This window comes from Phaenicophaeus curvirostris, chromosome 1 (genome assembly GCF_032191515.1).
Source record: "Phaenicophaeus curvirostris isolate KB17595 chromosome 1, BPBGC_Pcur_1.0, whole genome shotgun sequence".
Lineage (NCBI taxonomy): Eukaryota > Metazoa > Chordata > Aves > Cuculiformes > Cuculidae > Phaenicophaeus > Phaenicophaeus curvirostris.
In genome coordinates, this window is record NC_091392.1 from 61,512,644 (window position 1) to 61,540,081 (window position 27,438).

General features: G+C 41.9%; 1 protein-coding gene across 2 annotated transcripts in view; it reads left to right on the forward strand.

Moving 5' to 3' along the window:
• Nucleotides 1-26,555, forward strand: part of CHST11 (carbohydrate sulfotransferase 11) — a 174,513-nt gene extending 147,958 nt beyond the window's left edge. For both annotated transcript variants that reach the window (XM_069859808.1, XM_069859817.1), the window contains exon 3: nucleotides 23,520-26,555. In XM_069859808.1, coding sequence (XP_069715909.1) covers nucleotides 23,520-24,368 — 849 coding nt within the window. In that variant the 3' untranslated portion in view covers nucleotides 24,369-26,555. The remainder of the gene's footprint in view (nucleotides 1-23,519) is intronic.
• Nucleotides 26,556-27,438: the final 883 nt, after the last annotated feature.

Genomic DNA, 27,438 nt, shown 5'->3' on the forward strand with positions numbered 1-27,438 from the left:
TGCTACTTTAATTTATCTAAAGTTGTTTTTTTGATGGTTTGTTACCCACTTTAAAATATATAGGCCATTATCTCTTGCAGTGTAAACACTGTGGAAAATGTCACATTTAATAAAAACTGTGACCTCATTCTCAGCCTTATTTTAAATTAGTTTCATTATTTTACTCAATATATTATTTATTCATGTATTCAAATATATTTATTCAGTGAAGGCAGAGATATTTTGATTAATTCAAAGACTAAATGCTCTATACTCCTCATGCAAATTGCCAAAAAAAAAAAAAAAAGGTAAAACTCTCTTTGAGGGCTAAATGCATCATCAGAATGTAACGAATGCTACTACTTGTGCGCAGTTGAGTAAGGCTTCATGTTATCATGAATCTCTCTCCATGGCTTTTATTATTATAGCAAAAATAAAATTCAGCACATGGGTTATAGCTCTGCTCAGTTCTTATTTACTGACCCCGTTTTAAGCAGTCAGATGAGCCATGCCAGTTACTTAGTTAGGCATTGTGGAATGACTCCAGTATTGCTATTGTTGATATTATTCCTGTATTTCTACCAGCTTTGCTTTTCTCAGTTGAAATTTAAGAATTAAAAAAAACCCCAAACAAACTGGAAAGCGAGAGAAGTGGGCTTTCAAAAAGCACTTGCCATTATATTAATTAATTTCCCTCTGAAGTGGGGAGTTAATCTCATGGACCTGACTTTGGTGTGAGCAGAGCTCAGGCTGATACTTAGCACTGTTTAAACACACAGAGTGGCAATGTGTTGTAAGGTTTGCACAGCTTGACAGTGTATTCAGGCTTTGGGAATTTGAGCAGGGTAAGACATAAAAGGGGCTTCCGACCAGGCTTGTTATTTTCGACTAGAATCACTCATGCAATTTCCATAGACTTGACTTAGCTTAGGAAAAAAAGCCTGGTGAATTTGGTTTCTTTTGCTTTAAATACATGTTTAGGGCAATACATGTACTTTCTGTTCCCTCAGTGCAGTGGCTGAGAGCCAGCCCAAACCAGTGCATTTGCTTGCCCCTTTGCACAGGTCCCACACAGAAACCTGGTTTGCCATGACTGATCTCGCCATCCTCAGCTGGGTCTTGTGATGAGGGTGATGGCAAGGGTGTAGCAAGCACAGGCTTTTCTCCAACTCGCACGCAGCAGAGCCAGGTTCGAGGTCTGGATGCTCTTATTTTGCACCACTCCAATCCCGATGCATCCCCTGTCCATCCCGTGGCTCCCAAATGAAAGGGAGAAGCTGGTATTGCATTGCAGAGAAGTTTTGTTATGTGATTCCCCATCTAGTGCACCTGAGCTACATATCACATCTATGAGCTGAACATGAAAAACCTCATGCAGGCTGCTGTAACACAGGTTGCCATTCATGTGTCTTTGGTGCAGGGCCCAGTTGCATACTGGGCTGCCTGCCCAAAAGGCTGTCAATTTTGTTTGGACCCTCTTTGCAGATGTGGCTGGAAAAGGGTCCAAGGTAGCGGAAAAATAGTGCCTCTTTGCTAAGCAGTGTTGTACAGAAAGTTTGACAGTGGGATGAGCCAGGTGTTTGAGAAGGATCTGGGGACACCTTTTAGCAGCCTTCCAGTACTTAAAGGGGCTACAGGAAAGCTGGGGAGCAGCTCTGTATCAGGAAGGGCAGGGGTAGGACGAGGGGTAATTGTTTGAAGCTGAAAGAGAGGAAATTTAGATTAGATATTAGGAAGAAATTTTTTACTGTGAGGATGGTGAGGCACTGGAGCAGGTTGCCCAGAGAAGTCATGGATGCCCCGCCGTGTGTTCAAGGCCAGGCTTTGAGCAATCTGATGTAGTGGAAGGTGTCACTGCCCACGGCAGGAGGGTTGAAACTGGATGGTCTTTAAGGTCCCTTCCAACACAAACCATTCTACGATTCTATGATTTTCCTGAGGATCTTCCAGAAAACAGCTTATCCAGCTGCAGGGTGAAAATTTCATTCTCACATCTCTGTACTCATGTTTCTCCCTCGTGTTGTATTTGGTCCCCAGGAAGGATTACTGTTGACATTAACTGATGCTCTGTGCGTTATGTATCTGAAAGCAGAAATTCTGTGCTTAGGTTGCCAGACTCCGTGCAGATACAATTAAATATGACAGCCTGCTGCAACCTTATACAAATGTGTGGAGAAACAGTGGAGGTTTGTTCTGGGTCTCCATAGATTAGCCCTTAAAAACCAGTCTGAAGGTTCCCATATCCTTGTGTTTCAGCACCAATAGTCTGCTTTGTAGTAATTTTGTACCACAGTATGGAAATTAGTGTAATTATGTAGTATGGAAATTTCCAGCAGGGGTGCCTATTCCCCTTACCTATGATAAGGCCTCCCTAGTTATACTATTTTAAAGGCATGCTGTAGATAATCTGAACCATGAAATGCAAAGCAGCTGATTTTTTTTTTGATCAAGGTCCAAATCAGAATATTTGAATAAGAGTATTTCTCTTTCACTTAAAATATTTGTATTTCTGGATTGCATTAACAAGATTCTGGATTACAATAAATACTTTTTAACATGAAGCATGACAAGGCAGTAGCTGTCTATCTGTCTAATAATAGATTCCATTAGCTACATCAGTAAGTTGAAAGTGTCCATCTGCCTACCAAGGCATGTCCCTCATATGGGATTTGCCCAAAATAAGTACTTACAGAAGTGTGGTTACAGAAATGAGATTGTTACTAAGAGCATGAAGTACTGCCTTGGCATGACTTTCCCATTGGCTCCTGGTGACTGAAGAGGCAGAAAACGTGTCCTCCAAGACTGGGAAAATGTCTTCAGGTCAGAACTTACCAGACTTCAATAACGTAGCAGAGATGAGATGTTTGTCAAAGTGAGAGAAGTTAAGACAAACACCACCATCACAAGAGGCACCCGCAGAGCACTGTCAGTCTGTTGATCCTTGACATCAAATTCTTCTCATCTGCTTGCACTCCTCAGTCTCACCATCATGTAAACATTCAGGACTGAGGTCATGCTTAGGACATTAAAATCATTTCCCCTGTCATTTTTTAATTCCTCCTGTGTGAAACTTAATAACCAAATCTGTGGGCAGGTCTCCTAATAATATGAATCTCTCTTGCATTGGTGGATCACCTGCTCAGCCCTCAGCAGGGTGCGTTGCATCCTGCAAAAAACCTCCTAACTCTCTCAGGTGGATATTTTCATGATAGCTACTGGACAATTCCCATCGTTTGAAACTGATGAAACAGAGCAGTCCCATAGGGGCACAGACATTGGAAACTTCTGTAAATTTTTTTTTTGTTTTTTAAGTTTTTACAGAAGTCTGCACTGCTTCCATCACTATAAAAACTATTGCTTTACTCCGAAACTGCTGTTGATTAACTGGCCTGAAGGCATTTGAAAGAAAATGTTTCATACCTGGCTTTGCAATGAAAAGAACACTGCTATGAAGAGGCAACACATGTTAATGTTATTTGTCTGTGTACTCACATTTCCTTTTCTTTTTAATTGGAGTCTGGTCAGTTTCTCCATTATTTCTATTAATTATTGGAACAGCACTTTTTGATCTCAGCTGGTAATCAGCCTTCACGGCTCTGGACATTGCACAAACACAGTGGAGAAAATTCTGAATTCCTTGATGTCCATGGCAATCTTGATATTAATTTTCATAAGGCGCATAATCTGAACCACAGACTTCTTGCAGTGATATGTAGATGTGGTAAAAAATTGTGCTGTGCTTGATTCCAGCCTTGTCAATGGCAAATGCATTTTTCATTGAATGCTGAACTCAGTAAGAAAATGGAAAAGCATGACGCAGAAGAGAGACATTGGACTAGAACCTGGGAAACCTTTATTCTGATTGTTTCATTTCTTTGGTAGATTTGCCACTTGCAGAAGCTGGTGTTAAGGACCAGAGACAGACTCACTATGTCAGCATGACCAAGTTTCACATTTATTGAACAGCGATAGTGTTTACATGCTTCACAGTGGGACTAAGAGTCTGTAAGGGTATGGACCACATATAGTCCTACACAGATATAAGCTGTCTGCTTGTTCACAAATATTCCAAATGAAAGGCTGCTGCTTTATGTTTGGATGATAGATGGGTCTGGTCTGCTCATGTTTTTGTTGGCTTTCTCCTATTCAGTGTACAGCAATGAGAGTACTTTAATCTCAGTGCTCTTCTCTAATCTCTGAGTAAAATATGTGTTTTCTCTATCTGCAGGTTTTGCTAGGTTAAATACAAAAAATAGGCTAGTGTGACTAACTCTAGTGTAAATTACCATTGTCTAGTTTTAGACATTTAAGAATTGAATCTGGAAATAGTCTGTGGTTTCTTGACTTTGTTGAGCCATAGAGGAGGCAAGCTTGCATCGTGCCTGATGACCACTGCCAGAAATAGTTCAGTGGTTTCTTTGATATAATTAGAGATTGCTTTTAGTTTTAATCACTTGTTGTTTAAACGTCCAGGAAAGGAACTGATTTACAAGTCCTCTCAAACTTTGCATAAGGTTCAGGAAGGCCATGAGCACACAGAAGGCAAGGCCATTAAAAAAAGCAAAATGAAGGCAGCGGCATGTGCATTTTAAAAACACATCTATAAATTTTCCATCCAAAATTATATTTGTAATTCTTTGCAGTAGCTGTATAGCTGTGAGCTGTGTATTGAATGACTCTAGCATCCTTGAACATAAAATTTGTTGCGTAAATAATTTCCAAAAGCATTTTCTTACGATGCTAGTGAATCTTTTTAATTATCCTGTCTCTACTCACTGTGTCTGATCTTGGATGCAGAGCTTTTTATATCTCCATGAAGTGATATGTTACATCCCTAGCTGCATTGCCACAATTTCACGTATCCATGCATTTCATTTATTTTGTTAATTTGGCAGTGAACCCATCAGATTGGCCAGTTCTGGGAAACCAGATGGCTAGAAGTGCTCAAGGGTCTGTGAGTCACAAAATGCCAGGCCTGTATTGCCACAGATTCATGAGTTTGGTTCTTCCAGCACAGTGGAGCTCAGAGGACGAGTCACTGCTGCCGCCTCTCCCACCTTTGGGACTTTCTGGAAGCTGGGTCAGCCACAGCTTCCTGCCTGTGAGCTTTGGTCCTGCCTGTGAGCTCTCCAGTTTATTGGGGTGTCCTTGGCTGGGTGAGTGGACTCACTGCTGCTCTTTTTCAATGGCACAGCAGGGAGAATCAGGCTCCTTCACAGCCTCTGCTGTGGCTTCGTGCAAGGGATAAAAAATAGTCCAGAGCCCTCCTCAATCTGTACATCTTGCTCCCATCATGGCAGAGCTGGACAAGGGCGTTCACCAGCCAACGGCACAAAAAAAATCATGAGTCCAGCAAGGTTCGTGGATTTTCTATAAAAAAACTAATTATAGACTTCATTGCTGAGTGCCAAATCCGGTTTCCCCTCTTCTGGGAGCCATTCAATAAACTTTATGTTCTGAGGTAGAGCAAAACTGCTGTAGTTTAATGCAGTGTTTTATATGTCTTCCCTATGCACTAACACCTGATTTTTGCTAACAGCCCAGCCTGAAATTTCTTTTTCTTTCTAAATTATATTAATAGTCCTAAAATGCCTCATGACCTGGCATTTCCCTCTAGGGGCTCACTCCTCCTTCCCCAGGAAGAAGCTGGCATTTCCAGAAGCAGTTGCCTCTACAGATTTGTCACCTGGTTGGCCCTTGGCTCAAGGTAGGATCAGGCCAGGTGGCACCCCTGCTGCACCGTCATGCCCACACAAACCAAAGGGATGAAGATGGATTAGCATCACTCTTGCTCTGTCACCCCTAGGGAACACTGCATTTCCTCCCCTGATTGCACCAGGTGGGAAGGACTCTGGCATCCCACACAGCTTTGACCCAACTTTTAGTTGTCTTCGGTTAAGCATTCCTCTTCAAGTTGGTGCGGGGTGCTGAGGGCTGCTGCTGTGGAGAGGGTCTGAGCAGAGGGTTTTGCTCTTTGTGCAGTGTGAGAACCCAGGGGTGAGAACCATGCTTGCTCCTTGCTGGACCAAATACTCTATCAAACATGATCACTTGTGAGGAAGGGATGCTACATTTTACATGGTGTTTGTAGCTCTGAGTCTGGGGACTTGGCTTACAGTTACATCATCTAAAGGCCTCAATCTGGAAAGCACTTTTGAAGAAAAGGAATAGTGCAGAAGGTAGAATTTTCAGATAATTAGCATATGTGTTTATACTCCTTACACAGAACCACAGGGCCTTGTTAGTGCAAGTCTTTGGGCATAAAACAGAGCAAATCATGCCTGGAAATGAAAAACAACCCTACCTAAAATGAAAACCCCATGCAAGAAATGAACCCACAGAGAAACAGACTCAGAATTGAGGTTGTCACAGTGGTTTTCATTCAGTCTTTTTTAACTGAGCCATTTCCGCATTCATGATCTTCTGGCCATTGGTATATATAATGAAAAAAAACAAAACAAAACAAAAGCAAAAAAGGAAACATAAACTTTAGCAGAATATCAAAAGATAATGTTTCTCTACGGAGAGATGCACTAGGATTATAAAACATTTTCCTTCCCAAGAGCAAATGGGCTTTAAAAACATGGTTTCACAGTGTATTGAATGTGGCACGATGACATGGGGAGGGTCTCTGAGTGAAAACATCTTTCCTATCTCACACATGTGATGATGAAAGATATTGCAAGGTTTTAAGAAGCCATTGATGCAGTAACTCTCATACAAAGTTTCAAAACAATCATCTCCGTAACAGTGCAGGTAGCACCCCCTTATACCCCCATGCCAAGATTTAGGCTGCTCTGTTGTTCTCTACTGAGCAGAGAAGTTGTTCAACATCTCACAGTAACCCTTCGGCTCTAATAGTATCTATCTTTCCGTGCTACTGAGCGAGCAACAGGGTTTTCTGTTTCTTTCCACCTCTTAACAACAGAAATTCCCAAAGAGTCTAATCAAAAGCTTTTGGAAATCAAGAGGAGTTTTTCCATTGACTTCACTGGTTTTTGGATCAGATCTGTACGTGGGTTTTTTGGTTTTGACATTGCCTGAGACAAAGGGGAGTTAGTTTCTTGATAGTACAGCACCCGATTGCAGGCTCTGCATCTTGTTTTTTTTAATTCAGAACAACTCTGCTTTTATTAGGTTTGTGTTATCTCTTACTTTACTACAGTCGTTTTTGCATTTCATAAATATTAATTCCCCAGACAGTCGCTTTTGTTTAGTAGTTTTCATCTATCACAGGCTTTTCTGTTTTCCTTTTCTCTGCTGTCCCAGAGAGATGTCATCCTCTGCCATCAAAAGCAAGAGCTTCTCAAAGGAAGCTCTTTAGCCCAGAGATGTAGGAGCAATATGTTTACTGTGTATCATTTTTGTTTCCTTCTCTGTGTTCCTTCCCCTTCACTTTCTAAAACCAGAGACAGGTTCTGGTTTCACTTGCTACTTTGGAGGGGACTGTAATGCTTTAAAAACCTGTTCACCAACTTTTTTCTCCTGTCATCCATGGGCAGGCATTTTAGGGTATTCATTTATCTTAGTACTGATGTTGAGGTACCAAATTGCTTTATCAGATACCATTCAAACCCAGAAAGCTGTTCCTGGGCAGCATGTGGCTTTGTTATTGGGTTTTTTTTCATGGAATTGCTTAAGCTACTTGTTTTCCTTCATGCTTTCCTTCGTCTTCTCTAATATGTTTCTAGTTGATTTTAATGCAAATGAGTAAGATGTAGGTAGGCGGAGATGTAGTATTTCGTTTAAGCTGTACCTACTAACCAGCTTCTCAACACTAGTTCTCTGAATTGGTCTGGTTTGACTTAATATTAGCCACCTATTCCAGATAATTTTTATGCTTCTCACACCCCTGTTTCTTGCAGTGAACCCAATACTTTCCCAGAAAAAAAATCAAATGCTGCCTTTTAACTTCTCACCATGGACTTTATAGATCAGTGAACTTTATGGGTTTTTTCAGGTTGATTTTCAGGGGCATGGCAAACTCATATTATCAAATTAAAAAAAAGACCAACACGTGTAACCCTTCTTTTTTGTACTTTGGTTTTTTTGTAACCTCAGTATGACATCTTGGAGTGCTTTGACTGTACCAAACTTTGATGGCTTTCCATTAGATCTCAAGGGCGTATAAGAGAGGTTGTTTTGATAAATAGGAAACTGTACGTGTTGCTGCAATACATGCTATGCGTTTTCACAAACAGCAGTGCCAAATGCCAAATGTCTGTTATCAATTTCTCATAGACACCAGATTGATATGGAAGTTCCACCTAACGGTGTTTCTCACAAGTGTTGGTCAGGAGAGAAAAAAACAGAGGGAAAGGTGTAAGTCTAAATTAAACACTTTGAATATCAACAAGCTGCTGATACCAGCATTCTTTACTGACACAATTTTTCAACCGGAGTTTTGAGACTCCAATTTAATCCATTTAAATTAACCTTGCTGTGACTGGGAGAACTAGAAACTTCAGGAGGACAAATACTTAAAGAGATATTTTGTTCTGAAATTCTCACAGAGAAGTAGCAGGAACTAGGGCTGAAAAATAAACATAATCCCCTATCTTAATACATGCGCAGAATCACAGAAAATTGAAAGTGCTGGAAGCATTGGATTGTCTTGCCTTGAACCCAGCAGAGTTGTGCTTGGGCAGGGAAGAGATATTGGGAGAGAACTGGGTTTAGCAATACTGAACCAGTTCTTTGTGGCTTGCTTCTCACATCTGGAAGGCAGGGGTGATGCATTATGCTTTGAAGTTTACAGATTGAAAAAGACCAGATATGTACTGAGTGTTATTTTTATCCCAGACCTGAGTCTGCAATAGCAGCTCCAGATGCAGCTTCATGAGGAATTATCCATCCTGCCACCACCTGCAGAACCTTCTGCAGTTTATCTGAGTTTTTTTTGGGAACCAGCATTTATTCTTATTGCATAAATAAAAATAAATTTGTTGCCATCAGTCCCTAAAGTGACAGGTCATAGCTAAAATATGCCCATATTTTAGTGGACTCAGGACTGCTCCATTGCCTTGCCACAGGGAGAAGAGATATGTCGTAGCACTTTCAATAAGCTGTGATTTTAGGCTACAGTTGTGCATATAAGATTTCATAGTTGATCTAAGTGGGGAAGGGGAGGATGATAGGGGCTCAATGCTGTCTGCAATGTTGGGGTGGGTGAAGAGGGAAGAAAAAGCATTATTAGGCTGATGTGTGGTCTCTGCATAGCCTACGTGGCTGTTCAGCAGTTCAATTTTTCTCAGCTAATCTTGGCAAGTGTTTTCTCCTCCTGGAAATGGTATAAGCTAACCTGTAGTTTATCTCTGCTCAGGTGGTCCTACTCTCTCTGGAGCTGCAGACAAGAGAACATGAATCATTAAAAGCGAAACAGGAGCAGATGTTCTGCATCAGGTTTAAACTAGTAGTGTATGGTAGCTGCTTTATCTCAATTTCCTAAGTGCTGTGTGTGTTTTGGAGCAGCCTCTTACTCATCCTGTTTAACATTCCTGTCTTCCTTTGAAAATGTTTGTATCTCCCCCTGGTTCTCCGAGCCCTCCCTGGGTTTGAAAGTTCAGCCTGAGCTGTATTGAGTGCAGCTTGCAAAAGGGATGCTGGAGGGGTTAAATGAAGAGCAGCCAAGGTGCCTGAGGAAAGAGCATTGAGAGGCACAAGTGAAAAGGCAGAATGAGGAGTTCAGGCTAACCTTAAAATACCTAGGATTACCTTGGACCCTGTATTGCATTAACTAGAAGCTGAGAAAGTACAGAGGTGTTAATAAGGTGAGTTAGAGGGCCTTGACCACTTCTGAAGAGCACTGGGGAGAGGGAGTGAAGCTGGGCAATTGCACTTGCATTTGCATAAAGAGAAGTGATGGGAAGTTGAAAGAAGAGAGCACCCAGGAGGACTTAAGAAGTTGAATGAAATCGCAGTTTGTTCCTGGAAGCAGCAAATCCCACCTACTGCTTTAAGCAAACAAAGCCAGAGATAAAGTTAGGTCATGGAGCAGGAAGGGAAGGGCTCTAAGAACTGTAGGAAGAGCGAGCTTTCTCTGTTTGTGCTCTCTGGGATACACTGCAGCTGGAAAATACACTCCAGGATTACAGAAACAGATATAGGGTTGCAAACACCTGATCAAACGTGTTTAAATGTGGAGGTATTGATAGCCAAGCACTCAGTTTCCCCATGAGTACATCTCCAAGGCTGTAATACCAAAAAGTGGCACAGTGGATGCAATCTGCCGAAAGGACCTTCACATAGTGATCTGTTCCTGCTAGTATTAAACTCCAGAAGGGATTTAGAAACAACAGGATAAGAAGCCTTTCATGAAATCAGTTTTATATTTGAAATGCAAAACTAAAAGGGTTTGAGAGCAGTTGGATGCCGTTGTTAATCTCTAGGTCAGCTGTGCTAATGCATCTCATAAAAGGCAGAATACGTTCAAAGAGCAAAATCCACTGTTAATTATCAGCATGTTTGTAGGAGACGTTTGTGCCATGGAAGCCCTCCTGTGGGGTGAAGGACACAGCGGTGCTTGGCAGCTCTCTCTGTCTTGTTGAAGACAGGCTCTGCAGCAGGCAGTGCTGCAGGTTGGAGGAGAAACTGTTACCTCTTCATTCATGGATCCAGTGGGTGGAAATTACTGCACAGAGAATCTAAAATGACAGCTCTCTTAGCTGGAAACTGTAATTAAGGCTTGCTTCTCCTGTCAGGAACATCGGCTGTTCCAGCACTGTGTGAACTTACCACATTTCCCCACCCCTAAATCCATGTCACCTGGCAGGCCTGCGGAAAGGCGACCTCTGTTAAATAAGCCAGAACAGTGTCAACTCCTGGTGTTTCTCAGAAGCCATCAGGTGCCTCTGCTGTTTTGAGTGAAAATATCAGAGAGGTGACAGTGTTTCCCAGGTACTGACTGTGGGGACCATGGGTGCTTCTCAGACCACCCTGCTAAACAAAATCAGCACCAGTGCATGCATCCTCAGCACTGTGCTGCTGGTTTTTTTCAGTCCCACCTACTTAGACATGAGAATGTCTTTCAGTGCTTTGATGCTGCCTGGAAACACCCGTGCACCCTGGTTTATGACCGACAAAAGCCAGTGTGCCATTTGGGTGCTTAGCAGTGGGATATGGGCAGGGAGGTGTGTATGTGTATGCATCTGTATGAATATAGGGAGATGTACGTGCTCCCACCCAGCCTACTGGTGTTATTTGTACTCAAAGACAAACTAAGTAGCTTATAAAAATTAAAAGCCCTGAGAACAGTAACAGGCCGGTACTGGTAGGCAAGCAGAACCCATGTTAGCTGGAGGTATTGATAGCCAAGCAGTCACTTCCCCAATAATTATGTTTCCAAGGCTGCAATACCAAAAAGTGGCACAGTGGATGCAAACTGCCAGGCTCTACCTGGGAAAGCTGCCTGTGTGAGCAGCTGAAAGCAAAGCACACCCCTCTGTTGTGTGAGGAGCCCCGTGGGAGGTGGAACAGCGCTGGCCCTGTGTGAGGGACAGAGCTGTCCTGTTCCCCACCGTGAAGGACAGGGCATGTTTCCATCGAGCGCACGCTCTTGGCTCCCCTCGCCTGCATAGCTGAGTGCCTCGACCACATGCCTCGACTCACTTTTGGCTTTCAGACTAGGGTCCCTTTGGGCCTTCAGGCGCTGCGGGTTGGCACCTCTCTGCTGCTTGCCTTGCCCTGCTCTCGGGGAGAGGGGATATCTCCACAGTCTCTCAGTGCCCTCCGTGCTCACAAATGCCATGAGTGCATGTGTAGCACTGCAGTCAGCTCAGGGACAGCAAGGACCCGCTTTGAGGAATTTTGCATGCAGAGCAAGAGCTAGCTGAAAACTTGATCCTGGAGGTCCTTTTTCTTCTGATCTTTGCTGGCATGCTGAAGCTGCAGGTGGGACAAGGCAGATGACAAGGATATGAGAGTAGCAAAAAGGGAGACAGCCCTTTCACTGGATAGAGAAGGAATTGATGAGAGACTGGCACATGTTCAGCATCCGTGAAAGGAGCAGAGAGTAAGAAGACTGTGTTTGGCTGCTACCAGAGAAGAATCTCAAAAGCAAGAGCTCAGAGAGGCCTTTTCTGCTTGTTTTCTCGGGGAAGTTTAAAAAAGAATGAGCATTTAAAAAGGGGAGAAAAGATGATGTTCAATTTCTTTCAGGGTGTAGTTGAGGGAGCATTTTCAAAAAATAGCTACCATCTAAAGAAATACTAAGAATTTGTTCTTCCATTGTAAGTCAACATTTAGTATGTGGTTCCTAAATGGATCTGTTATTAGATGAAACAGAGAACCCTTAGAAATCACAGTAAACACATCTGTAGAGATGAGGAAAATTAACAAGGCATCATGCTAATAATTGTACCTTCCAGTTGTCTTAAATCACTGATGAAAACTACTTCTAACATTGCCCTCATGCTCTGATGTAAGAAGGCTTAACGTGGAAAGTCAGATGCTTAAAGATACAGCAAACAGTCTTCTATGTTTGTCAGGATTTTAAGATTACCTAGGAATGTTTTCTGTTCTTTTACTGTTGTGCTGAGGTCTCCCCAACTGCAATTCAGAAGGACCAAGGGAGACAAGTTTGCAGTGAGGGCCTCGTGGTCAGATCCACAGAGCATTGATTGTTGTCATCTGTGTAGAGCTGGCAAAGTGGAGGGAGCAGGCTGGCATTTGGGAAGAGGCGTTGGTGGCCAACAGAGTGAGCAGCCTCAAGCACATGCTTTTTGCTTCCCGGAGAAGCCTGGGGTGGAATAATTTGTGGTCAGCTACTGGCAGTGAGTTTCTTTCAGTGCACAAAGACTGAAACATCTAGGTTTTTAAAAAAAAAACAGAAAATATCACAAAAGCAAATAAATCCATCTCCTGTGTCATGAGACATCTTCAGTTTTTTGCTTTGGTCCCTCTTTGGTTCTAATCCAGACAATGTTACGGTTGGACTGAATGACTGCTGCTGGCCTGTTTGGGGCTGAGCATCCCTCAGAATTGGAGCCACTGGTATTTATTTCAAGGTAGAAGAAATCAGACCTAGGAAGCTATTGATGAAACAGTCATTCCATGTTAACCCAGAATTTTATTTCTGTACTAGCTCATTCTGTGGCAGGAAGTTTTCCTGGGAAGCCTGTTGTAATTAAGATTATAAATGGATTCAGGCATTTTAATAGAAAAGGCCTTTTGTCTTTTCAAGCAGGGGGTCATCTAATTCTTTTTGTACAGCAGCAGAAAGGTGACAAGTTTCCGGTTAAGTGTAATTAAGGCTGTGGAGAATGAGCAACCCTGGTTAGTTGCCTTCTGTGATCATTAGTGAGCAGCATGGATAAATGTGCCAGGAAAAGTTACGTTGGAACAGCAAGGTTTAGTCTGAGCAAAGTATAACCTCACCAAGGGGGAGTAAAATAAATTCAATGTTAATTTGTTAATTTTAGGTGAGGAGAAGAATATTTAGACTATCAAAAGTGCTTAGATATTTTGCCACTATGTGTCCAATGAATTCATTCAAACCATTATATGGGAAAAAAGAGTCAGACTGAGATAGGAGATGAAATCTGTTCTTGTTTCTGCCACTGACCTGCTGGGAGGGTGAGATCAGCTGTTTCTTCCCAGTTTCCTCCAGGCCTATGCATCATCCAGTTAGATAGCAAGCAAACCTCACGGGGGAGAGCTTACAGCAGGGTTATACACCCAGGCATGATCACGCCTACTTTCAACATCCTGCCTTAAAAAAAAAAGACCACCAAGTTTCTTGCTGGTGGCCTGAGCCTGTATCTCTGCTTTGTAGGAGGGGGACTTGTTAGAAGGGAATGTCCTGCAGCGTCCCACACAAAGTGCCTGCCCTGGTCATGGGGGATGGGGACTCAGCACAGCTAAACATGTAATTATGGGGTTCCCCTCTCCTCCAGCAGGTTGGTAAAGCCTGTGAATTACATGTAAAAAAAAATCACTATGCAGCAACTATCTTCTGGGTTTTTCTATTTGGGTTTCAATCGCTTTGGAGCAATATTGGTGCATTACATGCTGAGTTAAGAATTGGAAACGTATTACCCTGATTTAGCATGGGACTGAGTAAATTGTATTCAGTTAAAATTGCAGATATACTGCTGAGAAGAAAATAAGTATTTCTATTTGGCTGTGTGACACCTAAGCTGCAAGCCAGAGGTACAGGAGGAGGATTTGTGTTACTGAGAAATCCATTAACATCATATGCCAGGTCAGAGCTGCTGGGGTGAGTGGGGCACATGTGTCCTAGGCAGCTCTGGTGTTCAGGATGCCTCCAGATTCTCCACCATGTCCTGTGCAGGTTCTTACATTGTGTCTGTTGTGGTGGTGTCTGAGCACCTGCTTGGTCTCTCTGCCTGCCCCATAGTTTGGTGTTGTTGCCTTTTCCTGAGGGAGGTTTCATTCAAAGCACTACCTGGCCTCTCAGCCTGCGTGGCTCTACAGCATTTGCTGAAAGCCTTGTTCCTGAAGTGTATAAAATAACTAGGTTTGCAACGGGGAGCTTAGCTTCCAGAAGCCACTATCCCAGGTTTGTGAAGCTTGGTGGACCCACAGGGAGCCAGATGCCAGCATGGCAGGATCATTTGGGTCCCTCTGACACCTTTTCAGGCAGGTTCCTGATGCTGGAGATTCCTCATGCTATTTCAGCACAGATATATCTTATCCATTCTGTTGGGACTTTTTTCTATGTCTAAACTGAATCTTTCTAGTTAGCTCTATTTCTACTTGTCCTAACTACAGTGAGTCCAGAGAGCAGATTATTCTCTTCCTCCTTGTGGAATTTTTGTATTTACTTCATCCTGTTTCTTCTCTCCACCCAGTTTATCTCACCCCTACTACCACAACCTCTTGCAACAGAGAAATAAATATCAGTTCAACAGAAAATAAATGTCAGGTTTTCCATTGTCTCCTAGATGCCAGCTACGTTTAAATGCAGTTTCTTATTCTATTTTGTAAGGGCTACTCCCAGCTCCACCCTGGCTGATTCCATGCATCTCCAGCCCAGTGCTCCTCCTAGTGCACCATTCACAGATGTCCACAGCATGCCTTTTCATAAACAGTTCTCAACCCTTTCCTTGGAAACCACATCTACAGCTTCCACAGTAGAGACGTAATAGCAGAGTACAGCAGCTATAGGTCACTCCCCTGGCTCTCAGTTTCCCAACCCATGCACTCGCCCCCAGGCTTGGGTTGTCCCAGTTCGTAATTCATCTATGCTTTGATTGCAGCCTGGAAGTCCTGAGTTAAACGGTGGAAGTCCTCTTGACCCTATCCATAGTCCCTGCTGACTTGGAGGCAGTTCTGCAAGCCCAGCCCTTTCCTAAACAGCTGTGGTTTATCTGATAGGTAGGGGATCCTAAGGGCTACTTGAGGCTGCTTTGAGTGACCAATGTGTGAAGGTGAAACATCCATGCCTGGGGACCAGGAGGGTTAGTTAGACTGCAGTTATGTCCCTGTGTGTTACACACACAAGTACAGAAGGTGTGAGCTCAGCTTCAACCATCACATGTATGCACATCTCTGTTTATCTGTTGAAGGGGAAAGGTCAGAAAGTTTTAATTTTAAAATTAAATTCATCGGATAGCCAGGCCTTACAGCTTTTTAATACAAACAGTGATTTATGGTTGCACTTAAAGAATGAGCCAGGAGTGGACAAATTCATCACGCACTATCCTTTTCTGTCCAAGTGGTGGTGATCTGCTTCAGCCGTGGCATGGGGAGGTCAAGCTCCCGGCAGCAGAGCCTCTGCCGCAGGGAAGCACTGCAGTCCTATCACCCTCACACTGCCACAGCAGCGAAGGTCCTGGACTCGTGTTTCATGTGCTTCTTTTTACTGTGAGAAAAAATAAGGGATTGGCCATCTGCCAAATTCCCCTTCTCCCCCTCCCTTCCAACAGCTGGTGCTGCCTGCTGGAAAGATGATGCAAAGTGCTCCTTGTACACGCAATGCAAGTCTCCAAATTTGTCTTCCATAAATAAAATCCAAAGAAACTTGCTGACATGAAGATATTTTTGCTTTAATTATTCCCAGCTCAAGGCTCCTCTGGCCTTCCTGATGATTTCTTACCTCGCAGGTGTATTGCACTCGGACACGATCACTTCGATTTTGCTTGCCCTGTGTTGATAAGACTCCCCTAGAGCTTCAGAACAGCAACATGCACGGCAGCATATCTTTCACTCTCTGTGAAGCCAAGCCATTGATCTTTCTGCCTGGTATTTCTGGGGGCTTCCAACTTTTCCATCTCCTATTCAGAGGAGACATTTTACAGGATGTGTACATTCATCTTATTATCGCTAAACCTCACATATTGTATGAGTTCTGACACCAGATAGTTCCAAGCAGGGAGAATAGGAAGAGACAGGCTTCCAAAAGTGTTTGGGATTATCCAGGAGAAGGTGATATGTAGAAGGAGACTTGCTCTTTTCTTCCAAAATCCGTATCTTATTGTGTGTCAGTGTCTTAGGCTGATTAAAAGGCTGTTTTTTACCTGCAGCTGGTGTCACTTGGTGTCAGTCTGTGATTTTTCAAAGAGGTTTTTTTTTTTTTGCATCTTTTAGGCTCACTGTGGTACTCTACTTTCTCTCCCAGACAAAAATGCCAATACTTAATGACCTAGTTGTGAAGTTTTCCCAGGAAAGCATCAGCATCTGTGGCTGCATGTGTGCCTGCTGCCAGATTTTGACTAGTTTAGTGTTGTTTCTTTCCTAGCATCCAGATCATGTACCTGGACAAAGAAGAGTGAATGCCAAAGGTGATGTGGGTTTGGGGTGTGTCATTACTCCAATAACTGTAGCCCCTGGAGCCAAATAATGCAACTGCTGAATTACTTCACCCTTCCTTTCTATTATACGTGCATGCATATGGATGAAGTTGCATAGGAAGAAGAAGGAGAGAATGTGTGAAGCAATTTAGGATCTTTGACACTATAGTGCTAGCAGCTACTATGTATGACTGTTCTACTCTCAACAGCTTTGATTCTTCCTTTCTTAGCCCTGGTGCATTCAGTGCAGAACTGAAAATGGTGTGGTTGTCTTGGGTTGCAATACAGGGAATTATATGAAAAAATGTATATTCAGCCTTATCTTCTCTGTGGGGCACAGTTCAATGCATGAAATGAAGAAAAGAAAGGAGCTTAGCAATATTTCAGGAATTTCCGCCAGAGGATATAATTTGCCTCTAAAATTTTCCCAATTAGTAAAAATTTTCTTAGTTAATATTAGTTCTATTATCTTATATTATCCATTCACTCTGTAGAGACATATTCATAGCAAATTTGTATTCCAGTTTGCTGTCTGCAAGTTGTCAGGGAATATGTTAAGCATTTCCGTCTCCAGTACACATGATGTGCTTCATGGTCTGCTTTATTGGACTCTGAACAAATATTGATTGAGGTTTTGGTGGGGTTCTCATTTGAGTGCTGGGAATTCTTTAAAAAAATTAAGTCAAGAATCATGTGCTCTGAAGTGTCAAATAAATTGAATTATGAAACATTGCAAAGCTATTACTTTAAAAAAATTACTGTGATCCAGGTCAGTTTAATAAAATTCCTTTATCTAAAATGCAATTCTTCTGTTAGATTCAGTGTTTTGATTTACGCAGCTATAATTGTCTGACTGTCATCTGTAGAAATCTGCAAGGACTAATAATTATTTGTGGTGATTTGAGAAATGCTTGGACTGTCAAGTATGAAAAATTGCTAGTTCCCTTTATTGTCTAACACTGAAAGATTTTTAAGAAAAGAATCTAGAATTTGGTGTATAGAATATAAATACACCGGCTAGAGTACTTACGGACCCAAACTGTAAAAGCTAAGTATTAAAATAGTCTAAAGTATGTTTGTAACTTCAAGGCTGTTCATAAAGTTTGCAGGAATCTCATTCATGCTTTCTGTGTGAAAAAAGGGTTGGAAATGTGCTTGCATGTAAAGTCCTGCTCAAAAAACATTTTGGAAAAATATAAATAATATTGAGAAGCATTTTATATATTAAACAACAAACACCTAGAATTTGGATAGTGTGGTTGATGGGCTCGGGGAAGGCTAACTGATAATACCTGAGAGATTTTAGGCAACTGAAATATTAGTCTCTTGATGTCACATAAATAGGACCATTAGTGCCACCTATAGTTAGTCTGTCTGACACTTTTCTCATTAAGACCTTGTTTCCAATGGTTTATGACTCTGCTGTGCACACCTTCTAAACGAATACCACTAAGAAGAATTTGGTGGAGATGAGCTCTTCTTAACAGTGCTACTGGATAGACCCAACTGGATATTCAGCAGAGATGCAGCTGATTTTGATTGATAGCTGCTTGAACCATAGATAAGGTGAATGCCACAGCAACTTGCTTAGTTCTAGCATAGGACAGAATCCAAACCTCCAAACACAAGTCTAACTGAAGAATTAAAGGCAGACACAAAGCTTTTGTTAATGCAAATCTGAAGAGAAAAAGCAGTTCAGCAGGGCATGGGACTGCAAACCCCATTCACAGTATGTATTCTCCTTATTCCACTTTAAATGAATTCCTTAATGTTAGTCATCAGTCTGCCATGCCGAAGTGTCATGTTAGCACTCATAATGTAGGCTGGATGTTAGCCTGGTTACAGTAATGTGCAGAACTAACAGCAGATGCAGGCAGTGCAGTAGAAGTAGATAAAGCACTGCCTTGTAAGTGTGGTGGATACTTATTTGCACACTATTTTTTAATAGCAAGATAAAATTTAATTAATTTTTTTTCTATTAACACTTGGGTATTTCCATTCCATTCTATTATAAAAATGCTTTCAGTGCAAGTACCTGTGACTTGGATTAATCTCTGCTCCTAGTTTGCAGTACACTACTGTATTCAGGAAAAAAAAAAATTAATAAAAAGTGTCCTCTGTTTAAATCTGAACTTGCTGCTTGGCCATCAAGCTTGGAAAGGCCCTCAAAGATTATTTTATCCTGCTGTGCCTGAGTAACCAGAAGAAAATACCTCCCAGCTCATTACTGTGATTTACCTTGAATAACCTTTGCATGTCATGGGTTGGTGATTGTCAGTCAGCATGTGTATTTCTGGTCAGTATATTCTTTAGTACATTACATTTAAAGTTCCTGTGTCCGTGTGCCCCCTCCCCCTACCTCCCACTATACAGAAGACATTCACATGAACAGAGTGTGCTGGACTTAGCTTTCCTCCCTCGTTGTTAGGTTGGGATTGATGGAGTTGAGAAGCTTCTGGGATCAGAGTGTCCCCAGACTACTATTTTTTTGTTGTTCTTTTAAATGCCGCTGAGCTTGAGTCTCCCGCTGCTCTTGTTGCCTCCCTGTTGCTGCATCAGAAAAGGAAGAAAAACTTTGATCTTGACATGGCCTTCTTCTCTGTCCCCTGTTACAGCTTCTGCAGGAAAAGAAATATAATCACATTCATCTATGGTGTTGTCAGTACTTTCAGGAAAGAATGGATCCTTTTAGCAGATGTCTTCCCAAAACCTTTCATGCCCAGCTGAAGTCCAAGATGAACTATCAAAGGACAGACACGAGCACTGGCCATATCACCATCTCCACACTTCTGTCAGGGTAACACGCACACATGCTTAAAAAGGCCCTCTCCAAAAGTGGGATGAATTTAGGCCATTACTGACTGTGGCTTCTCAAACTGGGGGATCAGCAGAGATCTCTGGTAATGACCATAGATGCAGCAATCATTGTCCAGGCAACAGCTGCACTCTCACAACTCCACTGTAGCCACATCTATAACAGCTTTGGAAAAAGACAGTTGGCAGCCCTGATTGTTTGACTTGCCTGGGTTTAAAGATATCTGTCCCTTGGATCTTATCTCTCTGGCTGCTTAAATCTGTAGCATGTGTTTTCCTTGCTGGTTGTGAGCACTGTTTCACTAGCCAAGTTGACCTCTTCTTTAAATAAATGTAGTTCCAATTTCATGTAATCTTATTCTTTTCCCTGTTCCCCTCAGCAGCTTCAGGAGAGAAACTATTATATGGCTTAAAAGCCTTGCCTGTGACTTAAAAGTAGGAGGAACCATATTAGCATCAGTTAAATTAGTGTTAATATATAATATATAATTTCAAAATACCCAATTGGCAAATGCTGTTATGATTACTTCACATGGTGTTGTAAGTTCTGGGGAGCATGGAGCATGCCCTGTGGGATTTCCAGCTTATAAGGAAGAGTTTGGTTGTTCCGCGGGAGCTCCTTTAGAGGCTCTCTGGTGCCTTACCTGACTTTTCACGAGTGCAGTGCAAGTGTGCCATTCAATGTCGCCCACTCTTTCAGCAACAGAGCTGTTACCGTTAAACCTCAAGGAGAGCTAGCAGGACGCCCTGCTTCTCTGGGAGCCGCTGACAGGCCAGCTTTTCCAGGGAGCATCAGGTGTGTTAGCTGCAGAAGGAAATGAGTTTTGATACAGTTAGCATTGTTCTAGGACAGTCACTAAATAGGCCTTTCTTTCAATAAGCTGAAATCAATAGGCAACAATACAAAAGGAAGTAGGGCTTTCAAAATTATATTTCCTATGTGGTCCTCCATCCATCAGCCATACCAAATGGTGCTGTAATTTACTAGAATAGGGGAATACCTTTTTGCTGTTGCAGTCACGTTTAATACCTGTTCTGGATGCCATCAGAAAGGCCAGAGTGTGTGCAGAGCTGACCCTGGTGTGTGGTGTATTCTTAGCAAATGTAGCTAACCAAACTTTTATGCCATTTTGTCCACGTTAAAAAGTGTGGGAGACAAGTATCTCTTCAAAATGCACAAGTACCATCTTTTAAGTGAGTGTAATGTAGTACAATCTCATTTACAATTGCAAACAGTACGGCTGCATTTTCCCCGTACTCCGAATGCCTGAAAAATCTCATTTATATTAATATATGGGGAAGTGGTGCTTAGCTTATTGATGTAGGAATGAAATCAGGAGGAAAGCACAGCTCTACAAAGATTCATCTGCAGATTGGCGTCTGAAGCAACCATCAGAGTATCAAATCTGACCTTCTATCTAATACAGGCCATAGAATCTCATCCACTTAATTCTGTATTTATCCCAAGAACAGCATCAGAAGAGCAAAAACAGTGCATTAACATATTTTTATGTATATCCAGGCATTTCTTTTTTTTACAGTAAAGCCAGAGGCAAACAGCAGTACTGTGCTATATGATATATGAATCTGCAGGAGGAGAGATTTCATCAATTTCTCTGTCTGCAGAGAAGGATTTGTACGTCTATGTGTTTGCATAGGGTTTTGTTTAGATCTTTGAAAATTATTCACTGGTAACTCTAACCAGTGTACAGCTGACCATTACTTCTGTTTCTCTCTGAGGACAGCATAATTTGAAATGTGGATTTTAGTTTTTATTTAACAGATAAAGTAGTTTTCTTCAAAAACGTGTGGTTCTTGACAACTGCTCTCTAACATCTTATTTTGGAAACGCCCTGCACATTTCACATCTGGCTTCTCATCTCTTGGACTATAACACAAAACTTCCCTTGAAATGCACCTGGGAGGTATTTAGGGGGATACCACACATGCACAAGAACACAAGCCAAACTGTTTAAAGGAGCTGCATTGGGCTGTCGCATGTTTCAACCATTAGCCTACATTTTGCTGAACAAAGCTGCTAAAGAGATGGGATGAGGAAAGTACCAAGTAATTCAGAGGAGAAGTGGTGGGTGGCAGTGTACAAAATACAGAGGTCCTAGGCTTGGCATATAAATACTGTCCCAAAGAAAAAGATCTTCCTGCCCAAATTTGAGGTGCACCAGCCCCTTAGTGTTGTCCGTCCATCAAGAACATTTCTCTGCAACCCATCACAGTGCAGAGAGAGGAAGAGTCTCTGGAGCTCATGTGATGCAAAAGCCTTTGGTGCCTCTTGGGTGGGTGAAACCCTAGTTCTTAGGTTTTTTTCTATCTCCTTGCCTTCTGAAGCTCAGAAATCCTTCAGCTGGTTTTATCTCATCTGAGGGTTTGGTGTGGGTTTTGCTTGAAAAGTGCATTTGGACCCTGTTCTTGGAGGGATTTTTTAATATGAATTAGGGCTAACTACTGGGTATTGAAAGCAGAGATTTGATCCTTGACTACAGGAACTGGAGTTTCAGTATGAACCCTCAAACTGGTGCAAAACCAGTTGTCAAGGGTATGACTCCAATGAGGGTGAAGACCCATATGAACAAACTCTAAATACTCCCATATGTATACAGTCTGCACGGCTTCAACTGCTTCATTGCAGCATCCTGTGATTCTGGTTAACCTAACAAGAAGGCGTGAGATAAGCACTTCAAAAAACTCAGCATTCAAGAAGGAATCTCAGACCTCCTTGCTTATCAAATAAGAGGGTCAATACTTGCCTTAATACTTGTCGTTAAAGCTAAACTAATTATTCTCCATAAGGCTTTTTGAAATGCAAAGGTAAGGGGGGGGGGCGTTAAGTAAATGTAAATAACGTTACTGGAACCTTCCTCCTGTTGCTTTGATGCAATTTATTCAGAATATGTAAAAAGGTTTCTGTAGTGAGGGCAAATCTGCAGAGCAAAACACCTGTGCCATACAGAGACACCTCAGGTAGCTCTGAGTAACCAAACACAGGAGCCTAGTGTTGATATGGTACTTTGCCTGGGCTAATACTCTCAGTTTCCCAGAGCAGCTCATTACCTGCCTTAGCAAAAGCTCACGCTGTTGTTGCTGAAGACAATCTGGGCAGGAGGTGGCTGGTGGTGAGAGTGTGGCCATCACTGTGCAACTGCCTTGTGGTTCCCCCCTAAGGCAGCCTCTCCAAAACACCCAGTAACAGTAATAGTAGAATATTAGGGTACTATGAACGAAGTAGTAAGGGGCTATGGGTGAGCATAGTGCTCTTTGTGTGTTAGAAACCTGGGTTCTCTCCTTCTCTGTTAATATGGATTTAGGAGAGAGGCAAATTTATAGCTAGTACTCTCCCTGCTCCTCAGGAAGTCACATCTAAGTGAATGTTCCCCTTGGGGAGTAGCTGGAATCTCCATGAATTTCATTTCTTCTGCCAAGGTCACAGCCAAAAAACAAGCTGAGATTATTAATTCTCTAGCATAAAAGACAGTAGCAACAAGAGCTACATACTGTTTTCATGTTGACAGATTTTCTGAATCTGGAGTCTTCCCCTTCTCATCAGCAAAAGGTCAGGCAGAGTCCAGCACTGCTATAGCTGTGGGACAGACAACAGAGTGGAGGGGAGATCCATTTTCCAGGACTAAGAAAAGCACTAACTGCATCTCAGGATGAAAGTGCTGTAAATACGCTTGACATCAGGCTGTGTGAGAACTTGTGCTCCTTTGTGTTAGCTTCAAAGCAAAGCCCTGAAGACTTTGTGAATAGCATTCAAGCAGCACATAACAAGAATTCTGGAGGCAAAAAGGGTGTGTCTTTTAGCACAGGAATGGTTTTACACAGCCATATAATAAACTGTTTTAAGTTCTATACATGTGTATCTACTTATCTGCTTTTCTATAAATTTGTATGGTCAGCAAAAAGGCAGTAAGGGTTTCCTGCCTGCTTGACTTACTGATGCATGTGCTTTCTTTGCAGTTGTCCAACACAGCAATTCTTCATCAGATTAGACGAGACCAAGTGACAGACACATGCCGAGCAAACAGTGTATCTAGCAGGAAGCGCCGTGTGCTGACACCCAACGATCTCAAACACTTGGTCGTGGACGAAGATCATGAAATGATCTATTGCTATGTTCCGAAAGTGGCCTGTACAAACTGGAAGAGAGTCATGATGGTTTTGACAGGAAGAGGCAAGTACAGTGATCCGATGGAAATCCCAGCCAATGAAGCCCATGTGTCTTCAAACCTGAAGACCCTCAACCAGTACAGCATCCCAGAGATCAACCACCGCTTGAAAAACTACATGAAGTTCCTCTTTGTTCGCGAGCCTTTTGAAAGACTGGTGTCAGCATATAGGAACAAGTTCACACAGAAGTACAACACTTCCTTCCACAAGCGATACGGCACCAAAATTGTGAGGCGCCAGAGGAAAAATGCAACCCAGGAAGCTCTGCGTAAAGGTGATGATGTGAAATTTGAAGAGTTTGTGGCATATCTCATCGACCCACATACCCAAAGAGAAGAGCCCTTCAATGAACACTGGCAGACTGTGTACTCCCTCTGCCACCCTTGTCACATTCACTACGACCTCATAGGAAAATACGAAACACTCGAAGAGGATTCAAACTACATCCTTCAGCTGGCGGGAGTAGGCAACTACCTGAAGTTCCCCACCTATGCAAAGTCTACGAGAACTACTGATGAAATGACCACAGAGTTCTTCCAGAATATCAGCTCTGAGCACCAAACGCAGCTGTATGAAGTCTACAAACTTGATTTTTTAATGTTCAATTACTCAGTGCCAAGCTACCTGAAAATGGAATGAGGGATGGGTCAGGGGGAGAGAGGGGAGAGAAAGCCTGTTTTATTTAAGATTTTTATTTGTCATAATAAATATGGAGAATGGGTTATTTTGTAAATTAATATTTTCTTTTTTTGAATGATGCTGCGAGCAGCACAAAATTATTTAAATCAACTGTAAGAAAGGACAGCTCTCTTTGCAGAGTAACAGGATTGTGACGATCTAGTTGTAGAAATGAATAATACTGCAACAATGTTTAAAAAATGTTAATTGTATTCTGGTGAATTTCATTGATCTTGCATTCCTCCGATTTTAATTAATGTTATTTATACTTATTTAAAATATGGTCTCTTGGTAGGTGTCACTTCAGCAGCAGAGATAAGATAACATTTGGACAAAAGGCGTCTGGTTTTGTGCTCTCCTCAGCTGAGCTTATCTCTGGGTAATAATATTCTTCCATTGGCTGTTGATGCAGGTAAATACAGGAGTGGATCCTGACACCACATGCTTTGAGAATAATGGTGAAAATAATTTCTTCAGAAGGTTATATTGCACTTAAGGGTACTAAAAAAAATAAATAAATCTGTCTTTCTAGCCCTGAAAAGGGAAAGTAAAACAGATTTAGATAGATTCGTGATATCTAAAACCCATGACTGAAAGAAATGTGAATGTATTCCTTGGGAAGAGAAACCATGAACTTTTTATCTGGACTTAAAGATTTTATCAAGAATATGATCAGTCTCGTTGTCTCTTAATTCGAAGCCTGCCAGCCCAAATGAATGCAGATTGGGTGATGCATCAGAAAAAAATCAGCATTTTGAAAGAGATTTTTGAATGCCCAAAGCAATTGGCATTCACTTAGTTCATATCCAGGATGGGAGTGGGGAGAGCTCCATCCTCTGCAAGTCATGCTTCCCTAACTGATCTTAAGATGGGCAAACAAAATTGGCTCAGAAAACACTGATCGTGATACATTGCTATAAAGGATGTGGGCATGTCATTTGAAAAGTTGGAAAGTCATCTTCATGTTGATCTCTGAGCATGCAAGGCAATAAAAAAAAAGATCCAATCTTCTTATATGCTGGTTTCATGGCTTTTTCCTAAGGTGAAGGGGAAGTCGTGTTTTTTTATTGATGCCCAAATACCATTGACAGGGATGTTTCTAGTTTTCAGTGGGTTGGTTATTTCATCTAAGTGTGCTCTAGTATGAAATCATGACCTTTTTATTTTAGATGAACATCTCAGTAGCGATTGTTTTGTGTATAACAGATTGTTGGAATGGTAGATTGTACCAGGCATAGCAAACAAAGCAATCGTTTTAGACAAGCAAGTAGTAATCTATTCACAGCAAATAAATAACAAAAAATGGGATTTCAGTGTGGATCTCTCAGCAAGCTCAGTAGGCCAAACTACAGGCTTGTCCAAATGTTTGCTATAATTTGATGTAGGTGAGGTGTAGTATATGGCCAAGCAGACAGGGGCCAGCAGCACCAGCAGGCAGCTGATGGGCAGGAGGAGGCAGAGATTTAAGTCAAAGCATTTGTGGGAACCTAAAATCTATTTTGAAGTTAATTGATGGCTAAAATAGGGTTTTGACTTGCCTGCATGTCAAGCTTGTGATCAAATCAAACACTCCCAAAATTGGCAAATATTTAAATAAACTCAGATAAAGGCAGAGCTCTTTCAGCAATATCAGAGCCAGATCCTGAAAATGTCATATTGTACAGGAGCCAGTTTACATCCACTGGATTACATTAGTCTTCAGGATACATACGTGGTTAAAGAAGAAAAATAGGTTCCATCTTATTTTATAAAAATAAGTCACTGAATAGATCTCAGGGAAGAACAAAGTAACATAACAAACAACAGCTGAAGTGCTTTCACAATTGGATTTGTTCTTAGCCTGGATTTGGGTCATTTTTTTTTTTATCATACCCTACAAATAAATCTCTCATCCATTCTGGAACAGCCGCAGTTTTCATAACCCAGGTCCTGTTTACAATGCAGAGCGCTGACCCAGTGGCTAGTGGAGAGCTTGCTGCACCTGACAGCTCTGAATTCCCTAGTGGTTGCTGATTGCTGGCTGGTGTTTCACTTGAAAGCAGTTTTGTCTCATTTAGAGTATGCCAAGCTGTTGCAAGTGCCTATCACGGTGTGCCCTAGCCTTCTTGTGTTTGTACTTCAATGATTATGTTTGTTAAAAAAACGAAACTGTCTGAGAGTAAGATTTCCCCTCTCCTCCTCCAGTATTTCCTACAAGCTATTTGTGTGCTTGTTTGGTCTTGTATCCAACAGTGCTCATATTTTGGTCCAATTTTCTCTTCAGTTAATCCCACCAACAGATTGTGATGTAAATATTTTCATTTAAGAAAAAAAGTTGCTTCTGAAAGTAAATATTTAAAAAATGGGATTTGTTTCCCTCTTTCTTTTTGTACTTCTTGTCATCACCATATTTTTATCTGTTCTGAAATCCTCTCTTTAGTTTCACTACTTTGGAGACACAAAAACCCTATTTGACAGCTATGACAGAAAAGCTTTAGGTGAAAAACATGTTCAGGAGATCTGAGGGGCGAGCACTGCTGGAGCCAGGATTTTTTAGCAGCAGCTTTGGGTTTGATTACTCAGATTCTGCCTCCCCGTAGAGGGTTGCCCTACAGGCAGATGCTCAGCACTCAGATGACTTTTATGTGGTCTTAAGCAGGTACTTAAAAGTCACTTGCTTTTTAAAAATCTTAATCCCAAACTACTACAAACTCTCCATTTAGCTGTTGTGTCTGTTTTGGGGTGCTGTGAATGGGCTGTAGATTTGTGTTTAAAATGAACAGCTGACATGCTGTATATGATCATATCCTGCTTGGTGAGGGCTTTGTCAGAGGAGGATCACAAATGTTAAGGAATAGCCTTTTTCTCTTTTTAGTTTATTGGGTGTGTTGCTTTGACTGAGCCAAAAAAATATCTTTCCACTGCACCCACACAGGATGGTGTTCAGGGTGGTTCCTCCTTTCCTCAGAAAACTGGCAGCCACCAACTGCAGTGATGGGACAGCCAGGGACCTAGGTTGGTTTTACCCCCACCTCTTCACTGGGTTTCTCAG